Below are 23,168 nucleotides of genomic sequence, written 5' to 3'. Positions count from 1 at the left end.
CACACACACACACACACACACACACACACACACACACACACACACACACACACACACACTGTGTGTACATCACCATCCAGGAACATAACACAAACCATCTTTCCTGACACTATACACCTGTGGATTTGTTTGTCTTGAAACTGTTGTTGTTCAAAGGCGGGTAAAAAGAGATGACTTCACACCAGAGTACTCCAAAACTTTCTTTGCATGCAAAAACACACTCTACTGCATTTCCAAAACAGTCACATCTGAATCCTGTCCTTGTTTCACTGCCAGTTGTATAACAGCACGATGGCTCCTGATTGTCCTGCCTTACATTGTCTTTTTCGTCCAGTCTCTCTGGTCATAAGAAATCAAATCTTATATAACAGGGGATGTGAGATAAGGGTTTCTGATGCCTATCAAAGCCATCTACATTTTTCTGCTGGGCGGCTTGCAAAGCTGTTGGTCAGGACGGATCAAGACAAATGGCCACTCGGCTAGGCGTAATTCTAGGAGACAATCGTTGTCAGGAAGCAGCTTCAACAAATAATGGCTATGAACAATTGACTTGTGCAGAATGAAAAATAATCAGATTTAAAGTTTGCACTGAATCACTGAATGTTTAATTTGTTTCCACTTCTTAAACCCCTGACAACACATTAACCTTTTTTTGATTAGATTCCTGAACTGGAATGTCTTAGTTCGGAGTTTAGATAAAAATAAAATGTGAAATAATGTGGAGAAATCGACTGTCTCAGAATTCTTCCCAGTTTTCTGTGAAATATTAAACCTCCAGCTGTTCGCACCCGTTCAGCAGAAATCCCCTCATTCTCTGCCTGCAAGCTCAGGCTGAAATGCTGCGTCAGTCTCATGATAGCTTTAGCTGCCTAGCTGAAAACCACGCTTGCCTCACCAATGGCTTCATCGCACAGCCACACTGTATTATTCCCTTTTTGTAAAAATCCCCAGATTTAAATGTGGGTGGGGGAGGAGCGCACTTGATCCCTTATTCAATGATTCTAGTGTTTAATACTGTAAGAATGTACCAAAGATGCTCAGAGGCACAGGGCTGCTGTCAAACCCATCTCAGCGTTTCATATTTAGGGGGAAAGAAACTTGGCGAGAAGTGAAGTTTTTAGTCACACTGTAATTGAACAAGCTGTGCTAGCAGGGATAAAATGAATAAATGTCACATCATGCACTTTGACAAAACAGCATGGGAGAAGTGAAACTCTAGTGTGGGGAAAAATAAATCAAGTTCAACTTGAAATCCTATTAGCTGTACAGCTGAGGGCACTACTGTACATGCCAGGGGCTACTGAGCAGCAGGAGTATGTGAAGAAGAAGACACTTTCACCTAAGTCAAAGATTCAAGTGCTGTAAGATGTAATTATGTGACGTGATAGGAAACCTGAATCAAAAGGAAAAGATGGCGTGTGCCATTTTTGACCAAGAAGTCTGTTTTATTTCTAGCCAAAAAAAAGTTCAATTTAAAATTCAATGCATGAGGCATAAATCTCTTCTCTTTTAGCAGAAACAAATATAATATGATCATTTTCTACATATTCCTCGTGTCGTGTGAAGAACAAACATGCTACTTCTACATTTAATATTAATATCAAAAGACCAATAAAGCTGGATGTAAAAATACACTTAGCTGCTGTGTTAGAGGAAACAAAAGTCAAGTAAAATGACATGTCAGACACATAATTCAGGACAAAATGATAGAAGCAGTAGTCTGTGTTATGAATCTATTCTTTTCATTTTCTTATATTAACCGAAAACCAGTTTATAATTCAGGGTTCACGGGTTAGCGCCATCTTAATGGCTTCAGAGCAGAAAGAACATGTACAGCCACTGTGTTAAATGTGGTTGATTGAGACCCTGCTGAGGAGATGGCAGTTAGATCACATCTGTTTTGCAGGAAAAGTGGTACATTTGAAAATTGGCTCAATTATTTTTGGTTAACGCACAGTTAGACAGGCACTAGCTCCGTATGTGCAGCCTGAGTCCAGTGTTCGTTTTAGACAGTATTCTCTCATCGGTGCTGTTGCCTTTAAAGCTACTGGATAGGTAAGGAATATGTTTAAAATAATAGCTAAAAGCAATCCACAAGTATGTCTCACACATCTATGTATTGTGTCGAAGAGATGTCAACTGCAGTTAAAATGGGTTCTTACTGAAGCTTTGTGTAATAGATGGTATGGTAGTCACTGCCATGGTTCATTACATTGTTGAAGGATGCTTCTCTTATCTTCTTGACTTCAATAAAAACTATTTTAACTAATGTCTGTCTTGTAATAATAGCTTAAAAACTGAGAAAAGGATTAATGTAGCTCTATACCCTCATTATGAAGTAAATTTTGTAGTATAAATTAATAGGCAGAGGTTTCTGACACAACGTTATGCACAAATTGCTCAAGAGTTGTCTGCTTGTTGGTTGTGAAAGAATATTGATCGCTTCTCAACTGGCTGGCAAATAACTCAAAGCGGTTGCTAGATGACAATGAGGGTATCGCACTAAAACCCTCTTTAGGATTGCTTTGGTTGCTAATAGGTTGTCGTGATCAACTGTTGTTTTCATGGGAAAGGCTAACTTGTCTGCAAATGCTCACCAACCGCTAACCAAACGATAGTGAAAACCTGAAAATGTGTGACACCAAGCACTTTTGCCTCCAAAGTAAAAGTTATGCCAACACTTTTCAAAAGATTTAACAGTCTCTGTTTCCAGTATATGGAATATGGAATAAGGCTACACTCACACAAACTGTCATCATGACTGTCACACGTCCACAATGGTGGAGAAGTTAGCGTGTGGTTAGCATGACTGGAAAACCTCAACAGAAAGCTACTCTTGCCACCTCTTGTGCAAACACAGTGGGTGAGAGAGACAGTGGGTTGTCCCATTTCCAGCATGAAGAGGAAGACGAGACGAGAGAGGTCCGATTCCCACTTAACTGCATTCAATAACAACAATGGATGAATAAAGCAGGGATTATAAGTCCACTAGGGTCCCACGGATGTCAAATTCGTCATCAGACAGACGTGTCTGCCTGCATGTTGACTAATTTACATTTAATTTTAATTACTATGCACCAACTACGCCTGTGCCCAGGCGGCACATGCAAGTGGACTTCAAAGAAGTATAACAGGAATGATTACTCTCCCTGTCCGTGTCCATAACAGAGTTTAATCCAGGCTTTAGCTCTCTGTAAATAATTAAACAAATATTAGTTCAATGGTGAAAATGCCTTTAAGTAACTGTAGTTTCCTTTATATTTGATTAAGTTATTTTTAGCTTCTTTATTACTTTTTGGTGCTTTTTTGAATGTTTAATAATTTTACTTGCAGGTTATATGTTAGCTTAACAGTAGCGTTATTTTGTTAAAAATCCCTCATGCTTATACGCTCAGCGTTCAGCTTGCAGCAACAACACAATGAGCATTTCAAAACCATCTACAAAACGGTTAACCAGGGTGTACCGGACCATCTATCCATCCATCCATCTTTTCAGTTTTTACTTAACCATTCATCCAATTTAGGGTCACATGACTGGAGCCAATCCAAGCATTCATAAAGCGCCCCGTAAACATGGCTGACACAAAGAAGCAGAAAACCACTCACTGCTAATGTACCACCACAATCTCGAATCAAACATTGGATGTACTTCTTGTTTACTGGACAGCTATATCAAAACTTTCTGGTAAAACACTGCCCCTTGGTGGTTCAAACTTTAGGTAGAAATGTCAAATTATTAAATTATGCAAACAAAAACTAACTCTAACTATAAGCAGCCACTGTACTTTAGTGCTTTGGTGAATGGGAACAGTGTGAGAAACAAACATAATTCTCTACTGTTTCACCTCATTTATAATGCATGATTACTCTGGCTTTAAACCCTCAGTGGTGCTGTGATGAGCCAAGGTCAACTCTATACTCCAAGTTTTTGATTAACTATTTGATTATCAAAAGCCTGAAGCAGCACAACTCATAAACATTTAACGACTGGGGGGGGAAGCCCCTCTCACTTGACTCCTGGCATTTCACCCCTAAAAGTAAAACCACACACATGCTTCAGGGTTTAGGGAGAAACTGAAACAGTTGGCTTTTGCAAATAAACTGAGGTGGGATTTTAGTAGCGAGAAAACACTGATGGGGGTTGAAATAAATCTCAAGCAGTGGGGATTGCCTGACTTATCAGTTTCACATTCACAGAGAGACTCTGAAAAAGGGGGATTTTTTCACTCTGAGCAACAGTTGGCTTCACAGAAAACACTTCATGTGTCTCAACTTGCAAACCCAAAGCAAGCTATTGCTGAAAGAGCTGTTTACTCATTCGCTACTCTAACCATTATTTATCATCCATGCAATGAATCCGGTAGAGTACCCATAATGTCCCCCACCAAAAGGGGAAACCGCCATATCAACCACGCAGGTAACTACAACTCTGCGTAAACAAACGTTTTCATATCGCACCTCACAGCGAGCTTTATTAAATACACGTTGTTACATGTACCCGTATGAACTGTCTCAGGGCTACAGCTGTGCTGTGACTAAGAAACGTCATGTGTGCTGCCAAGAAAATATAGAGAAAACCTGCAAAATACAAAAGCAAAGTTTGAACCAGCTATATCCGCCTTTTTTCCCCCGCCTCCAACTTTTTTAATTTCTCCTCTTCATCTGTCTTCCGCTCTCACAGGAACAAGAGAGAGAGAGAAAGGGAGTGATAAAGAGAGAAGACGAGGCCTATACATCAGTGGGATTTAATGCTGCCTCATCTTGCTCAGCCCTCGTATCACATGGTGTACAGCATCAATAATTTTTACGAGCCAGCGCCTTCCTGTTGGAACCACACGCTCCAATCAGGCATCTTGGAACTCATTTTCCATCTTTATTTTCTGCATGTAATTACATAAAGACATTTAAAAAAAGAGCCAGCCAGCCAGGATATAATACCACTAGCTGGCTGAATGGTGATATTAAAAGACAGGATGCTGGCTGTGTGCTCGACTTCTTTGACATAAATAAACGAAAAGTGAAGAAATGTATAAATTATCTACATCTGATAATTTATAAATGATCTTACGTGGATAACTATCTGGATCACAAATGAACAAAGTTGAACAGTTCTTTAAGAAATCAAGGTTTCCTTTTATCTTGTTTATTTGCTGAGCTCTGTGACTGTCGCACCAAATATGATATCTTCACAGTCTTCTGTCACTTTTAGTGCAGGAAACTGGAACAGAAGAGTGCACTTCTGAGGCACTAAAAGCTGCTGTTGCAGTAAAGGGGCACAGACGACAGGGTAAAGTCAAAAGGGAAAATCCGAAATGACTGTGGTGCTTCAGACATGGATGATGCTTCAGATTTTGATTTTGTAACTGCCATTTACTGAGCAAAAGGAGGCTTTTATTCCAGCGGGGAAATGGAATTCTGTTAACACGAAGTATCCATTTCCCTTCACAAAGATCAAGGGTCAACTAAAAAAATCAAATGCGCTCTCTGAACTCAAGAATAAATAGAGCCCTAACTGACAACCAACCAAAAAATGTACTTTCAAGAAAAGACCTTCAATGTATGACCTGATGGAGGATCTCACAGGGCCGTCTGTCTACTGAGCATCTTGGAAGTTTCTGATTTGGTAAGTGGGCTTAGACATCCTGCTTTATCAAACGCACACCACACAGAGTGCACAAAGAGGCCAAATGAAACAAACTTGGCAGATAGAGAAACTTTGGGGTTTCACTCAAATGTCTGGACACACTTTCAGAACAGTGACTGATTGTTTTTTTTTATGTTTCTGATAAATGATTTGCATGAGGAGTATTTAACCAGAGTAGTGTCAGCTAAAGGTCAGCAGGGCTTAACCCAGAAATTCAGTTTCAGTTTCATTTTCATGTCTGCCTCAGTGTAACATAATGACAGCACAGTGTCTAAGAAAGCAACATTTCAGGGAAGGAAAATTGATTCCCCGATAGAACGACAAATTTCTACATTGTTTAAGGCAGAAGAAGCACAAACGAAACACTGAAACTTAAAAGGGGCTTGAAAGCAACATCATGTTCTAATCTAGCAGCCACATTGGATCCTATGGTACACACAATCTGGTAACTGGTGGTAGATGTATACTTGTTCTTGGTGTTAGTTTGGTTTCTACTTTATTCCTTGTATCCCTGTTTATTCCTGCCTCCTTTATGGTTTTCTGTCTGGATTGGTCTTTTTTGTTCCAGTTGTGGCTCTCGTCCTGTTTTATTTCGTTGCCTGTTCTTCTCTGTATCGCGTGCCTTGGTTAACTTCCTCCAGAGTCATTACGTGATTTATCCCCGAGCTGTGTTCCTACCTGTTTTCCATTCCATCATTATCCTGTGTATATATTGTCTCAGTCTTTCTTTGTCCTTTGTTGTGTTCTCTCTCATGTCTTGTGTCCTTCCTCGAAGTGTGAGTTTTCTTGAAAGAGTCTTAATGATTAACTACTTCATCCTGACCTGCTTTATTTTGTGTTAAATGAGAGCTCTGCATTAATGTTGCTTTTGAGTTTATTTCTCATTTCCTGAGGTTTGCATTTTGGGTCCAACTCCTTCCTGATACACAGCCTGTGCCTGACAGACTTTCTGTGTTAACACTACAATGGACTGGTGACCTGTCTAAGTTCTACCCTGCCTTTTGCTGCAGGGTACAACACACACTCACAGCTGGGACAGGCTTCAGCTCCCACCCCGACTACCATGAACTGGACAAGCAGTTAGGAAAATGGATGAGTGCGCACTTTCTTTTGCCCAGAATAAATGAGGAAATGATGCCAAATCAACATGAAAGTGATACATAGGCATAAAGACTGGTGGACAATAAATCTGTCTTGTTTAATCTATTCGCAAATAAAACATTGCTTTATATGTTTTATATTTTAGTTTTTGTAAAAAAAAAAAAAAAACCCAGGTTCATTGCTGAGTTTTAAAGGGTTTTGGTGATTTGTAGATTGGTGATATTTCTCAATGCTGAAGAGAGCTTTTTGGGGGAGGGGGGTTTCCTCCTGAATCAAGAGTTCATTCCACTTCACTCCAAATGTGTCTTGACTTGACCTCCACGGTCTTGTCATCACTATAAGGTCACAGTAAATGGTTACAGCACAAAACTCATTTTTGAGTTTTCACAGCAAAAGCTTGTTTATATATTTCCTTACTGTTTTTTTTTTTTTGTTTGTTTGTTTTTATTGACTGTGTAGCATATCCATTGGCCAAATTAAGTTGGCCACATTGGACTGTATATAAAAGATGGCATTTGACATTAGCAATGTGGCCACTTGCATCTTTCTCTGGCTAGAAGTGACGATATTTCAATGACAGGGTTAAGTATTACATAATCAGCTAACAATAGCATCCGTTAAGTGTAACAGACAGCTAAGGGGTGAAGTTACTATGCAAGCACTCTTCTCAAAGAGGCCATTCTTTTAATCATGCATAACTAAGGAGGAACAAAAGGAACAAAAATCAGCTAGTGTACAGTGAGGGTTTTTTGTGTGTGTGTGTGTGTCAGATGTTGCATATTTATTCCTGCTGTAGGTTTTGTCATTTTGGAATCTCTGGAGACATATTTATAGGGCTGAAGTGGCTGTTTGGGACACTGCAGTTTCCAGCACTTGCATGTTGAGTAATTTTTCAGTCCACAAGATTAGTACTCATGGCAGATTTATGGTGCAATGGTTGTGTCTGTTTGTGTATGCATTTGCCTATGAAGCACTTACAAAGAGTCTTATGCAATCTATTTGCAAACATACTTGTGCGCAGTCCTTCAAAAGATCAACAGCATGTAGCTCAGCGTAGATGACGCTGTGCATTAGTCGAGCGATTACTGGTTTAAAAGTGAGCCGGAACAGGGAAAGGAGTGATAGCGGATGTGGCCACAAAGAGAAACGCGTGACCGTACAATTATACAAAGAAAAACAACAATCAGACGACCCCCTGCATGCAAGCATTTGGCGACAGTGGGAAGGAAAAACTTTTAACAGGAAGAAATCTCCAGCAAAACCAGGCTCAGTGAAGGTCAGGCATCTGCTGAAGCCAGTCGTGGCTCCAGGAGACAGTTTTCACTGTTTTAACACTTGTTTCAGCTCCTTCAGTACAAGTTTGCTCTTCTCTGCAGCTGGATGAAACACTAACAGCAGATAAAGCAAAAGTAGCCCACAGACTGGTTGTTTATGAACCTGCCCCCTGGTGGCAGAACATACCTACAGCATGTAGACGATAATCTGAAAAGCTGTCTGTACTTAGGACCATTATTCTCACTGTTCTTCAACACCACATGGACATGAGAATGGACACAACAACAGTCCCAGTAAGAAAGGTAATAAAGATATTTCCAAAAAGTATTGAACAGTTTCTTTCAAACATACCTTCAACACAAATCAAAAACAGCTTTGCTTCTTATCTGTACAGCACATGGACATAACATTTATTTAAATAACTCGAACGATTAATGAAACATATTCATGAAAATCCAGTTCCCCTCAACCATCAAGGAAATAAACACAGCAGGAGCTACAGAGACGAAAGTATGAGAACATTTTGCAGTTTTGGCATACAGCGATTTTTGTGCACACACACTCATGCTCACCCAGACATGCTGAAAACCACACAGACACACTTATGCGCACGTACACATTTGCCTGAGGGGCAAAAAGCTGTAAGAGGGGGAGGTGGAGACATATTGATTTCTCTGTCAACTCTTTGATAGAAAACCCTGAGGGAGCCCTTGCATCCGCTTACATCCCTTTAGCTGAGTGAATTAACCACATTTACGCTTAGGGCAAGAACACACAAGCATTGCATTAAACTGAAAAAAATCTAATAGTGAGATGTCTACTCTGAAGGAATTTTATGCCCCATTTCCAGTATTAGCTTTGAAGAAACTGTCTGTGTAACCAAGCCAAATGACAGGCCACAGAGGAAAGTAAATATGCAAAAGACATGTAGGGCTGATAACCAGTTTGACATCAACAAGTGAAAATGCTGGAACTTGAAGTCAGGGCCGGCACGAAAGAGATTAAGGCTTTTGTTTTATCCCTAATCTGACATGCAGTAAAACCCAATCCCCTCTGCTGTCTCTCTGTGAGAACCACACCACACAGCCTCCGGAATCAGGAAGAAGCATCGCTGCCCCGAGCTAAACCCCCAAAAGAAAAACACACACCAGACTCAACAGTACACACTCATGAGTTAACACATAACCAAAGTTATTTGTTCTTGCTCAGTGGCCCAATTATTGTCTGCATTTTTTTCTTGACGGATGAGTCACATTTCTTTTTCTGAACACAGACCCCGGGTCCACACACACCATTAACTCACCTACTCCCAGACTGACTCACTGGACTCCTCTTCAGTCACTAGGTACTTATTGACAAGCCAATGACAAAGCTAAGCCGTCTCCCACAGCTGAGAAAACACCAAGGCTTTGTTGCTTCCTCCCTTGCGGCATTTGGAGGAAAAGTTCTTTCAAAACTTTAGTCTCTGCTAATTGACTTCAGTCAATAGAGGCACAAAAGCTCCAACCTTAGCAAAAAATGCTGCCTCCTTTAAATTATGTTGACTTTTATGGTCAGTATTTTAATTTTCTGCTGGTATGCTGCTACTGCTCTCACTGTGTGGTCTTTTCTCGAATACTACTGAGATAGCGCGGTGCATTTCTTTTTCATACGGCGTAAAAGATTAAACATATTTTCCTCAGTCGTATGCAAATGAATGCGAAGAGCAACTCATCATATAAATCCCAGCAATGAAAAATTGTGATTGCTTGATTCAAGGTGAGAGTGCTGGGGGTGGGAGGTGGGGTTGCTTAAAATCAACCCCCTGCTTACTGACATCAATTTGTCAAGTAAATCACAAAAATGTGGATGGTGAAAAAGGTAAATGGAACTCAAACCTCTTTTGGCAGAATGAAACGCAGCTCACAGATCCTCAAGAATGAAAACTTTTATATAAAAAGTCACTTAAACTGATTCCTGAATTCAAATGACATATCTGTTTTACAGGGCCAGTTGTTGTGGTGGTGGTGGGAGCATTTTGTATTCTTAATAACTCTTGTGTGTCTGATGGTTGTCAAAGAAGAAAAAGTCTGGGACAACTGGTGGCTTTAAGAGTCACGAGAGACTGCAATTACTGTAATCCCCACTTTTGGGTTCAGTTTCAAAGAAATGGATGATCGCATCCCAATTCAGAAACGCATTCCCATCACACAAAACAGTTTCTCCTACAAGGAAGTGAGACAGCCAGTCATAGATACAAACTGTCCCTATTACTCAAGATTATTAACAATTAATGATTGTGCAAAGCTGTGAAATATACTGAAGGGTGAGCAGAATTACATGCAGAAACATGTAACCCAGTGAATCACGTCCATATGCTACTAACACTGTTGTCAACAGGAAGCAGTCTTAATAACCTCTGACACTTGAAAACAAGCTGAAGCAACTCTTCACATACTGATGTGGTAACACATTTCAAAACCACACGAGGCAGAAAAACTCAATAAAACCCGAGTGCAGCCCATGTCTGGACTAGCTAAGCAAATGCAGACATAATTTACAACCTTTTATTGACACACTTTCTCAATCACCAGACGGTGAGGTCATCCAGAATCTGAGCAGTGACTTTTATCTCAAATGCATCTTGAGAACAAATCCTTGCCCGACTGGTCAAAGGATCAAAGGATTTAAATGCTTATTCACAAGCAGCAAAACTTTCAAGTTTCAGAAGAAATACAGAAAAGCGTCTGCGAGGTTTGAAGATAGCAACGACTGATGTGAGTTAGAGAAAGGTTAAGTCATTATCAGCCAAAGTCTTTCCAGACTTTAACCTTTCCATGGAGTTTTATCAACTTCCCTGCTAGCTTTGCACAATAGTTAGGGTTGATGTTTATGGTTAACTCTTTAATTCCAGAAAATAAAAGCATGAAGATGAATGGACTGCACTTTTAGAGGATAAATAACAGTAATCGTGCCTTGAAAAGTTGGAATATAAAAATACACCTTCATCAGTTAAGGTAATACAATCTTACTTGGTTTGGTACACTCAGTAAGTAATAATGGTTGATAACAGCGACTGGTGTGTAACTGATGTTATAGCGGAAGTTATCTTGTTGAATTCTCACTTTTCTTTTGCTATTTTTCATGTTTTAGAATTGGTTGTAGGTGTGAATGTGAGCGTGAATGGTTGGTTGTGTCTAAAGCCCTGAGATAGACTGGTGACTTGCCCTGGATGTCACCCCCCTTTCACCCTACAACATCTGGGATAGGACCCAACTCACACTGTGATCATGAGCAGATGGAAGAAAACGGATGGATTGTTCACCACGGTGACCGTTGTTTACTGTAACTGAAGATCACCTCCAAAGTACAGCTTGGTCTAATTAATCCTGGTCTGATTATTCTTTTCTAGTTTTGAATGGCAGAAGACTCGACTGAACTAAACAGACCCCAGACCTCCATCCCACCCTACATCCTTGAGAAGAATTTTTTGCGAGCTAAGCCTTATCATCCAACATCAGAGCCAGACCTCACTAATGCTCTTGTTGCTGCAAATCCTAACAGCCGGGTTCTAAATCTTTTTCAAAGCCTTCTCAAAAGACGGAGGTTTCACAATCACATTCAGGTTTAAAGCCTGGGTGTCAGCTTCCTTTTTTCTGAACTTGGCATACTCGATAAGAAGTAAATCCAATCTATAAATGCACATATAAGATGAGCGACACCTAAAGAAAAAAAGCGTTTGACAAAATGTTTGATAGTGGTTTGCTGCAGTGTTTTGCACCATCAAGGGAAAGCTGGACTTTAATGTATGCTTGACACTTGTATTACACCCTCCCTGGACAGAAAATGTCAAACGGATTTTGCTTTTTGGTGGAAGCTGCCACTTTAAGGATGAAATTGGGCCCTTTGGTGAGCAGCAGTCAGCTCTGAAGCTTTCACACGGCGGAAATGTCACCTGTCATACGGACTTACTGTTTGCTAGCACTATGTGCATCACTTCTGTTTGACCCTCTGGGTCTGTGCTTTAGCTACCGTCATGCCCTATAACTGCAATTAGCTTGGGAGATCGAGACCTGCTGCCGTCAGAACCCCCTGCATTAACCAGCCTGGCTTGTATAGAGACTATGAATGACTAGGGAACACGAGGAGCTGCCCATTAGGTTGCAATGAAAGGGTATTTAATAGTGCTGGCCTACTTAAAATCGATTCTTGGGCAGCACATGACTCTATGTAGTGAACAGCAGTTCCATGTCCTGTAAAAGTAAAGCGTGATGTATCAAAGGGTAGAGGAATCACTCCACTGTATAGCCAGTTTCTAGAGAGACTGAAGTGCTGATGCACTGGCTTTTCAGTGTAGAACTTCAAAGTTACTGTCCAGAAATGTAGAGTTCTCTCAGCCTTCAAAAAAAAAAAAGCTTTTTGAAATGCACAGTGGGACATGGGTGAAATATAGAGAATACACACAGTTAATCTATTCTTTTTCATGGTCTTTTGTGAGTTTATACGTGTGTGTGGGGGGGTGGGTGGGTGGTGATGGTGGCATCTTTCAATAACCGATTCAAATGCTGTCAAAGCTAGACAGGAGAAAAAGGAATGAAGAGGAGAAAAACTCGTGGAGAAACAAAAGTGAAGAGGGTGTTGTTGAGACAAAGAAACACAAGACAGTGAGCAAAAGAAAAATAATGAGTGAGATGGGAAAAAAGCAGAACTGCGCAAGAAGATAAAAGAAGAATTACTTTAAAAAGTAGAATAATGCTTTCTACGTCCTTCAGCTGAAGGTGTATGTTGTGTTCAGTTTAGATTTTAGGTCTAATTTCCTGCTCCTATCTCTTCTTTTTTTTAAGTAGCTTAGTTACTTGTATTGGAAGCAAATGAACTGAGTAGAAACTGACCTTAACACTTAAAAAAGGAATCCACTGTGTAGAAAGGCCATTTATTTCTATAACACCACAAAGAGCATCTGGTTTCCAGTACAAACTGCCCCCCTTATAACCTGTCTTTACTGCAGGGAGGGATTCGCACACAGAAACAGCTCCAGACCTGTTGATTTCCCAGCATGCCCTGCTTACATTCCTGACCTCCTTCTGTCACTCTTTTACTTGACTCACCCCTGTTGCCTACATCGACATCACCCCCCACACTTAAAACCCCCTCACACTCCTCAACTGCTGCCTCTGACTACAGGCTGAGCAGTCGAGAATGATTCAAGAGTGATTGTCAGTTCGCATTTTAAAAGATAAGAAAAAAAGATAGTAACAGCTTGTATGCACAGAGGACACAAATTTCACCCTCGTGCAATCTTGGTCAAGTTGCCTTTGAGAGTGTGAGGTGACTGTGTCCTGATGAGACATGAAAGCCGCTGCCCTGCAGAGCTGTGAATCTAGTGAGAAGGCCAAAAGGGAACGATACTTTGCTCAACCTTCTTGCCTCATTTTTTTCAAAGAAAAATGTGCACCCAACAGAGTTGAACACAGTGCGATAGTGAAAAAAGATCCCATAAACAGTTGTTTCTCCCAGCTCAGACAGATCATTACTCAGTGTCCAAAGACAAACCTTTCCCATTTGTTTCGGTGAGACCAATACATCAGCACAGGAGAGTTAAGGCTACACAAGGCACAAGAGAAGAAACATTGAACACCACTAATGCAACATAGTGTCCAGCAAAAACTCTTTTTTTAATCCTGCTCTCGTTGGGAGGAGTCTGGCATTCAAAAATCCTTAAAACTCATGGACATACGAGTCAAAGTGGATGCTCTGATTCCTGTTTGATCTGCTTATTGGCTGTGGGGACATGTTATCGTCAATGAAAATATATCATTTTTTTCAGTCTGATTTCAAGGCCTACGAAGTGCACATGCTTGTACCCATCCGTTGTCACGAGACAGGGAAGAGACAGCAGATAAAAGTCATAAACCTAAAGTGTTAAACAGTCTATAAGGATGCAGACAACACAACTTGGACCATGACAGTAGCAATGACTGCACTATTTGCAAGCTGAAATCAATTTGTAATTTCTAGTTTCTACTGTGAACGGATCATATTTTCACACGTAAAACATTACTGCGGTGTGTGTTTGTTTATTACTTACTGTGTTTAGAGCCTTGCTGGTGACTTGACACTTTAGGTGGGCTGATCCTGCTTTTGGGAGGGACCCCCTCCATATTTTGGCTCTTCTCACCTGGATTCTGGCTAGGGGCCTGAATCTCAGACTGGGTCTCACTCTGTGCTTTGTCCCGTGCCACAGCTGCTGTTAAAGACTTTTGTCTGCTCAGGATAGCATCACTACCTGCTCTCATCAGCTTCTCGCCCACGCTCAGGACCCGGGTTCGACCTGCAAAAGCGGGCGCACTGGGGTATTCCTTCCTTGGGGAGGGCAGCTTGGATCCACCCCCTGCCGGAGGGGGCCGCGAAAGCCTGGAGGCTTTAGACATCCTGCAGGTTAGTGGATCAGTAAAGCTTCTCTATCCCTCTCAGCTGATGGTACTGCAGCTATGTCCCATGAGCAATCCAGAAGTTTCTTAGGTCTCAGTGAGTGTGACTCTGTTACTCTTTAGCTCCAGCGTGCTGTGTGGTGGTGCAGGTAGGCTGACAGGGCCAGACGGAGGGAGGGCAGGAGGGAGGGCACTTTTGGGAAGCTGGGTGGGAGGCAAAAATGATGGTGAGGGGGTGGGGAGCTGTGTGGTTGGAGGTTAATAGCTCCTTGGAAGGTGTTGCCTTCTCCTGGCGTGGCCTCCTGAGATCATCATCCAAAGCAAACGGTAGATGTGTGTGTGTATGTGTTGGTAAATGGGTGTGTGTGTGTGGATAAACCTGTGGAGTGACAGGATGTGCTGTGCCAAATGCAAACAGAAAGTCAGGTCTCCAGTGTCAGCGCATTCCGGCTTCTTAATCCCCTCTCTGCCTCTCTTTTCGCGTCTGTCACACTCTCTCGTTCTCCATCGCCCTCTCTCTTTTTCTCGTGCCCCCTCTCTTCTTCACTTACGCTCATAATATGGTTGTCAACTTCTTCTCTTCTACTTCATGGTAAATACTTCTCCCCCATGTCACTGTCCTCTTGCGCCTCGTCTCTCCTCTTCCCTTTTGCTTCGGTTCACTCGCTCTTCTTTGCTGATGCACAGCGGGTAACCATCCCAGCGCTCCGGCAGGCGGTAAACAGAGAGAGTGAGAGAAAAAGATTTAGAGACTGCGAGAGAAAACGGGGAAGGAAAAAGAGCACCGGGGATACAGAAAAAGTGCCGACAGAGGCTTTGTGGAGGAGCCCTGCTCTTCAGGTGCAGCTGCTCAAGCTGTTCCAGATGTGTGTGCAGCACTTCACGTCATCAGCCAACCGCTCAGAGCCACGCTCTGGTAGAATCACCACTTCACCTCGTCCTATTTTTCCTTTTCCCTCTCTTTGTTCATCTTTTTGCTCTGATGGTCTCTAGTTATTAACATCCAGTCAGCCTGTAGCCTTCCCAATGTGATGAGATGTTCGGCTTCCAGAGGCAGGAATGCACACACACGCACACACAACACACTCAGTGGTGGAATTTACAGAGAATTACAGAGCCCTAAGAAGAATGTTACAGCGTGTGTGTGTGCAAAACACACACAGAGAAGCTATTCTGAACTGCGGCACCGACGACATCGGCTGTGACAAGGGGAAAAAAAGAGAAAAGAAGTTGGCTGGGAGAGAAAAAGACAGGAACATCAAGCTCTTCTCTCTCTCCGAATCCCCCAAAATACTCTCTTTTCTCACATAAAGCAAACACATTTCTTTTTCTTTTTTTCTGACAATGTGCTTGAAACAATCAGCTGACCCATGAAATTTCTTCTACAGCACACAGTGATCACTGCCAGACAAGCACATAAAAGTATGAATCCATGTTGGTAAGGCAAGCAGAGAAAGAGCATAAAGAAGCAGCTTTCAATCTTAAAAGCAAAACACTTGTCATTTATTTTTATCTGTTTATATGGTGTAAAAAATTTAGATATGTACATACATCTCTTTCTCTCTCTCTCTCTCTCTCATATATATATATATATATATATATATATATATATACACACACACATATACACATATACACATATACACACACACAGTTTGCTGATGCTGACAGGCTCATTAACTCTACCAGCAGGTCACCTTTTTTTTTTTTAAGCTCTGAGGCTGTGGCACTTGTGTAATATTAACAAGGATGCAAAATGGACATGTGATATATTGCACAGGGATGTGATTGCGTGCGTACTGACTAAGCACTAGAAAATGGATTACAGTGAGCGAAAGGATCAACTGTGGCCAGGCAACACATTATAAAAGAGCAACAATCCACATGGACTGGGCTACGAGCTCAGTGATGATTTCTCTTTTTGAACCGGTTCTGCACCACTCAGATAGGAAAAAAAAAAAAAAAAAACACAGAAAAGTCCCAATACAGAAAAGCCAGATGTGACATCCACTGCTATGCTTGGAACTATTAAACCGGATGGCATGATTAAATAGCGCAATAGAAGTTTACATAGCAATTTAGAGGTAAAACACACACATGCACTCTCTGTACAGAAGATTCAAGCTCCTCCCTCCAGCGGATTGCCATTTTCACTACTAAGCCCTCTCATCATGATGGGAAACATTACTCATCATATAGATATGAACTAATAATTATATGGCCACATATCTGTATTGCTTTAGATAAAGAGCAAAGCAGATTGACCTACATACTTTCCCAATGAACCGTTCGCTGACAAAAATCTGAGGGCTAAGAACCTCATGGGAACTGCTGTATGTCAGATGGATTTTAGAAAGGGAGAAAAAGTGAAGAAGCTAGAGACATTACCATAAGATTAAACATCAGAATTGTGTCAGATTATATTTCTGTGTCACCCGTTTGGCAGAGTTCTCCCATGTTTACGAAATCGTAACGCCAAGGATTACGTCAATCCTAAAAAATAAAAAAAGTGACCGTGATAAAACCAACTCCATATAGGTTTTATTCTGTGACTGAATGGTAACTCTCTCATACTATAGTTGAAGCTGTTTGTGCATCTGTATGCTGGGAGTAAATGAAAGCCCTCTTTGTGGGCTGGATGCCTCCCAGGCTTGAAGCCAGTTCTGACTGTACAGCAGACAAACGCCGGGAACTTGGTTCAAAGGCTTTTAAAAACATAGTATTTAGGCATGGGAATGTAATTTGAGTTTCCCAATTGAGCCTGCAATGTGATACATCATAAAATAGCAATATCCAGACATGGCATCGATGTGCGTTTCAAACTAGAGGAGCAAAACAATCACCCACAAGTATTCTACATTCAGAAATACTCGACGCATCGTTTGAAGCTTTGTAAGATCCAAAAGACGCAGGAATAAGTAGTAGGATTTAAGAGTGTAATAACGGACTGAAACAGAAGATGGCAGCACTGCATGTACAAGGATGCCAGCTGCCGTTAAACCCCGAAGAAGAAGAAGCTGTGTCCCAGAATTCATAGCGCAGCCCAGCTCAGTTTCCAACAATGGCGGCAGCTAGTTAGTTTTAATATTACTCTTATTATTCTTTCTGGGTCACAAAATAAACGTTTAACATATTTTCAGGCGAGAATGTAGCTGTGTAAACCTCAAATATCTGCTCAGTTTATCAAGACACCACATATTTTCAAAAGCGCTCCGACGTTTTCGGAGACGTCTGTTACCCACTAGCTCGATAGCTAGCCGGGGGCAAGGCTCACTAGAGCCCGTGAGAACACCGGACTCCCGGCAAATCGTTTTCAAACCCACCGCCGTCTTTCGCTACTCAGGTTAAACATATATAAGTCACTTAGATAACTTAAAAATGTTATTGTTTGGCTTTTTTTTGTATTTTATTTGTTCCTGAGTAAATCGGTTTGGCTGAGATTAAAGTTATAGTTTTTGTCTGTGAAGGTTCTCAGTCATCCAGGTCATCGTAGTCAAAGGAGCTTGCAAAGAAAAGCGTCTGGACTTCTTTAAGTTGCTTGAAGACGTTTCACCTCTCATCCAAGAAGCTTCTTCAGTTCTAAGGTCAAATGGTGGAGAGTCCCAGATATAAACCTAGTGGGAGTATCCCCCACAGAGGGACAAAAGGACCCCCTGATGATCCTCTAATCGCCTGAGCCAAGGTGTGAAACTGGGTGTGGGTCCCAATCAGCCAGAGTTTCGGGTGAGTTCATTGTGAAACCTGGCCCCACCTTATCATGCGAATTCCTGAGTCAGATGGCCCAGGATGTGAGTGGGCGTTAAGGCGTCTGGGAAGGGATCTCAAAACTGGATTATAGATGGCAGAGAGTTGGTGTCGTAAACCCCCGCCTCTGTTCAAAGATGGTCGCTCACAGTGGACATAGATGGCTTCTTTCACTCCTCTTTCAAACCATCTGTCCTCTCTGTCCAAAATGTGAACATTGGCATCCTCGAAAGAGTGTCCTTTATCCTTAAGATGCAGATGGACTGCTGAGTCTTGTCCTGTGGAGGTGGCTCTTCTGTGTTATAGTTTTTACATAGCTGAACAAACGTCAAGCAGACAACTGATTATCAGAAGTGTGAGATATTTTAGATAGCAAGGAGTTTATTAAACTTCACCGAAACAATCTGCAAATTTCATTAAAATGTAATAAACTATCATCTTGTCTTTATTTTTAGTTAGCACATACCTTAAACACTTAAAGTTGTAAGCTAATGATAGTTATATAAGAGCAGATGCTGCTGGTGCAATAAGCTGTACGTTTTACGTCCAATGGATGCATGATCTGATTAGTCGACTAATCGCAAAAATAATCAGTGACTAGTCGATTATCAAAATAATCGTTTGTGGCAGCCCTACTGTCAATGTTTCAAATATAAGCAGGGAGTAGGCAGCAGTTGGAGGACTGATATGTTTGAGTTGTGGCACTGTGGCATTGGTGGTTATAGGAGCAAAATCCTAGAAAACTTCTGCTTATGGCTTATATGTGTGGGTAGGAGGGGCTGTTTGGCATACTTAAGAACGTTAGAAGACTCAGCAGGGTTGTCTGAGTGCCTTTGTGGTATTTCTCTAATTAACTGCCTTCAGAATCTGACAGTTATTATTAGACCTGGGAGCAGAGGTTAAAAACTCACTCCCCATTAACTGAGCTGTAGCCTCAGCTTCCTGTATATTTTCCAGCATATGCACAGTTTTTGATAATCAGCAGAATGCTTGCTGTCAGACCTGACAAACGCCTGACAGAGATAGTCTAAAGCTGCTATCACGAACGTTTTTGTCATAATAGGTCAGGTGGTTATTGGAGTTTTCTGTGACTTTCATCCAATTATTTTTATTTTACCCAGACGCAGCTCTATTTTCTTATCCCTATCATCACTTTCAAAACACATTTTTCTTTAGTAAAATGCCTTTAAAATTGAATAATGACCAAAACAAACTGTGAACATCAGCAACGTGGCTTATGATGAACTTGAAAGTGCTTATTTACTATGCAAGAATCTTTATGTTTTGCTTCAAAGGAGCCAGACTTTCTTGCAGCCTGTTGAAGAAACATATTTTTCCAATTTTTTTTTGTTGAATAGTCAAAAAATTGCAAAAATAAAACAGTTTGACAGACAAATTTTTTTTTTATTTTTGCAGCAACAAGGTGATTCCCCCCAAGAGCTACTTGGCATGCCTCAACATGATGCGCTATGTGTCCTTAAAATTCTGAGGAAACTGAACAGGTGAAGGACAAAAAAAGAAGGTGCAGGTCTAAAAAATAAAAAAAACAAAAACATCTGCACCAGTTGAACAGGAATCATATCCTTAAGAAACAGGAAAAATCCAGCAAAGACCTGAGATTGGACTGCATCTGGCCCTTCAGATGACCAAGTGTTCACTGAAGTATCATCAGAAATGGGCTCAGTGGAAGGGTGGCTGTTAAGAAGCCATTCCTAACAACGGGAAATCCAAATTTAACATTTTTGGTTTGAATCATTATTGATATATACAGAGGTGAGGAGTGACCGCCATGTCTAACACAGGGTGGAGGCTCTGTCATGGTTTGGAGCTTGTCAAAATCTGTGAAATTATGAATGCAGAAAATGTACTGTTAGATTTTTAGCCATGCAGTCCTGTCTAGAAAGCATCTGACAGCGGCTTCATTCATTAACAATGATCCCAAACACGCTGTCAGTGCACTAAAAAGGATACCTGGGTAAAAAAACATGCAATGGAACAATATCAGTCATGGATTGGCCTCCCCAGAGCGTGTAGCAGTGTGTAGCAGTGTGAGATCATCTTGGGGAGAACAGGACAAAAGCCAGCCAGCATCCAAAGAAGAGCTTTGAATGTCCTTCGGGATGCCTGGAGAACTATTCCTGACGACTAACTATAAAAACGACACAAAAGCTTGCCTAAAAAAGTCCAAGCTGTGTTGAAAAATATTGACTTTCAAGCGCATTAGAATTGTACAAACTCTGTTTTTGCCTTGTATTTCTGTGTATGTTTGCACATTTCAATAAATAGTTTTCACCTATTTCTCATTTTTACAACAAATACGAAGAAATAAGTTGTGGCTCACGACTTGCACAGCACTATTTTGGAAAATGCTCGTCTCTTTATCAGCAAAAAGCTCCAGTATGTTCACCAACTTTGTCTGGGAGCTGTTTCGCGTTGAGCAGCTGGGTTTATCAGAGCTGATTTCCTGGAAACAGCTGTCTGCTGTGGTTGATGAGAGCTAAAAAGAGGGAATCAAAGCTGCGGATCACTGCAAAGTATCTGCAGACAGACTTGACTGTCTGTTCATGTAAAAAAAAAAAAAAAAAAATGTCAGTATCTGTAACTTACAAAGGACAAGGAGGTGGACCTGAGAGTTGTGGGATTTAGGAGGGAACGGAGGAGGGAGAGGGTAAGTTGTGTATGTTTTCCAAGCCCTCGGGGGGTTGGTTGTTTCTTTTCCTACATTCCATCTCAGAGCTCCCTCCCAACCATATCGTGAATCATTACTGACTGTAACATTCACTCAATATCAGCAGCTGAATCAGTTACTGAAGGCACACTACAAGCTTGACAGAAACGCACAGGCACACACAGACACAACAGCAAGCAGGGAGGCAACTTGTGCTGCAGTGTCTATGTGCAAAAATGCAGATTTTCAAACTAGGCTGCTACGCTCTCTCTCTCTCTGGCTTTTCTGTCATCGTCCACGACGCATTACACACCGCCACAGAAATACTGTTGAATATTTTTTAAACATACAGCTCATTGGAAACTGCTGTATCGTGTAGAACGGGTTTAGTCGATTTAACCAGGCAACCCACATCACTGAGAGTCAAACTCTCATGGAAGCTACAGTAAAATGTAAATGTTCTTCAGAATAACAGCTCCTCAGCCAAGCAAACCACCACATTTTTGTTCTCCGTACTTTACATACTCATAAAATGAACATTTGAGTCTGTCTAGACCTCACACTCTGTTTAAAATTGATCAACAGCGTCAACAACTTAAAACTATCCTTCTTTTTTCCAACACAAAATCCTTTACTCTCCTCTTTAGATTTAGCTGTTGGACTGGTTCCAGCTCCCGGGGTAAAGAAAAGGCAACAAAAGAAGTCTATAAGACGATGAGACTCACTGACAGTCAGAACCAATTAGTCCCAACGCTCTGCTGCTCCCTGGGGAAAGTCACCTAGCATGTCACATTATCTGCTGCTTCAAGACATTAAATGCAGGACTGATCACAGCAGCAGGGGCTGTCACTCACTCAACAGACAGCAGAGACGACTGCCCGGTCAGGAGAGCCGCTGTCTAGAGCATTATCATCAGCTGTTGCTTAAACAAACAAAATTGACGAAGGTGAGTCTACATTATTGTTGACTCATCTGTGCACTAATTAAACATCAGAGCGCGGCTTGATGTTTTAAAGCTGGCTACAGTCCACTCGCAACTCTTTTCTGATCAGACTGAAACTTAAAGGACGACACAGCAGCTTTCAGTAAGGCCACAGATAATAAGTAGGATATGTTATGTCGGTATATCATGAGCAATGAGCTGATATATACTCACTAGCCTCTTCATTAGTTGCACCTAAAGCCTTCAGAACTGCCTTAATTCCTTATGGCACAGATTTTTGAATCCATAGGAGGATCAGGCTGTGGAGAGATACATGCTTACATCGTGTTTGCGTTAAATTCTGACCCTACCAGCAGAAATCAAGACAATGGTCTTTTTTTTAATGTTCTGTTGCAGATTTTGTGAACTGTAGCTTTAGTTGTGTGTTCAGAGATGCTCTTCTGCAATAAGTGGTTATTTCAATTGCTATTTCCTTCCTATCAGCTCAAAGCAGCACACTCACTGATCACTGCATATTTTCTCTTTTTGAGACTAATCTCTGGAAATCCCAGTAGATCGGCCGTTTCTGAACTACTCAGACCAGCCTGTCTGGCACCACCATTTTTCCTCACTCTGATGCTCAGTTCAAACTTCAGCAGTCATGTCTACATGCCTGAATGCACTGAGTTGCTGCCATGTGACTGGCTGATTACATGTTTGCGTTAACAAGCGGTTGAACAGGTGTACCTAATGAAGTGGCCAGCGAGCGTATATGATTTAGAACTAGGAGCACAGAACACAACAGAGTTGTCCTGCCAAACAAATTGCATGATACGTTTTTGTTAAAGAAGTACAGCTAGACTGTGACATATTTTTTTTATAAGATTTCTAGACTCTTGGTGGATTTGACACACGGCACCACTGCTCGACAGCCTAAAATACACAGTGGTCTTTGTTACTTTGGCAAATTTACAAGTTTTTTAATTTATGATTTTCATCTGGTTGCGCTATGCTTCAAGTGTCTGATCACTAACCCTTGGAAACAAATTGCGTTTTTAAAGTTTCAAGACTTTTCAGGTGTGGTACCAGGTGTGGACATCTGGAATATGCTGAAATATAATAGAAAACTTCAAACTTCTCATTGGAGCCACTAAGCACAAAACGGGAGTTTCTTCAAAAGGAAATGATGAATTTATCTTCTCGTATCAAATGATTTCAGAGCACGTTAGAGCACGTTCAGAGAGTTTACAAGATCATCAAACAACTGCAGTTCCATGTAATTATAATGTGACTTAAGCAATGCCTGATGTGAGCTGACTGATCTGTTGTATGGACTCTACCATCTACCTTTAAAATGACCCCGACAGAAAGCAAGCTCTATGGTCATACTATCTCATTTTGGTG

At 41.3% G+C, this 23,168-nt stretch overlaps 1 protein-coding gene across 11 annotated transcripts in view; it reads right to left on the bottom strand.

Moving 5' to 3' along the window:
- The window catches only part of si:ch211-285f17.1 (sickle tail protein homolog), a 126,150-nt gene that overhangs the window by 83,154 nt on the left and 19,828 nt on the right, over window positions 1–23,168 (bottom strand). For 5 of the 11 annotated variants that reach the window (XM_014341433.2, XM_014329068.2, XM_014329084.2 and 2 more), the window contains exon 1: window positions 14,088–15,965. The exons of 1 other annotated variant lie outside the window; for it this stretch is intronic. In XM_014341433.2, coding sequence (XP_014196919.1) covers window positions 14,088–14,430 — 343 coding nt within the window. In that variant the 5' untranslated portion in view covers window positions 14,431–15,965. Of the gene's footprint in view, window positions 1–14,087; window positions 15,966–23,168 lie in introns of those variants that run through there. 5 more of the 11 variants (XM_005912353.3, XM_005912359.3, XM_042218648.1 and 2 more) reach the window with 2 other exon arrangements.

This window comes from Haplochromis burtoni, unplaced genomic scaffold, assembly GCF_018398535.1.
Source record: "Haplochromis burtoni strain Fernald_Lab_line unplaced genomic scaffold, NCSU_Asbu1 Contig_1, whole genome shotgun sequence".
Taxonomy (NCBI): domain Eukaryota; kingdom Metazoa; phylum Chordata; class Actinopteri; order Cichliformes; family Cichlidae; genus Haplochromis; species Haplochromis burtoni.
This window is presented reverse-complemented; position numbering and strand designations above follow the sequence as displayed.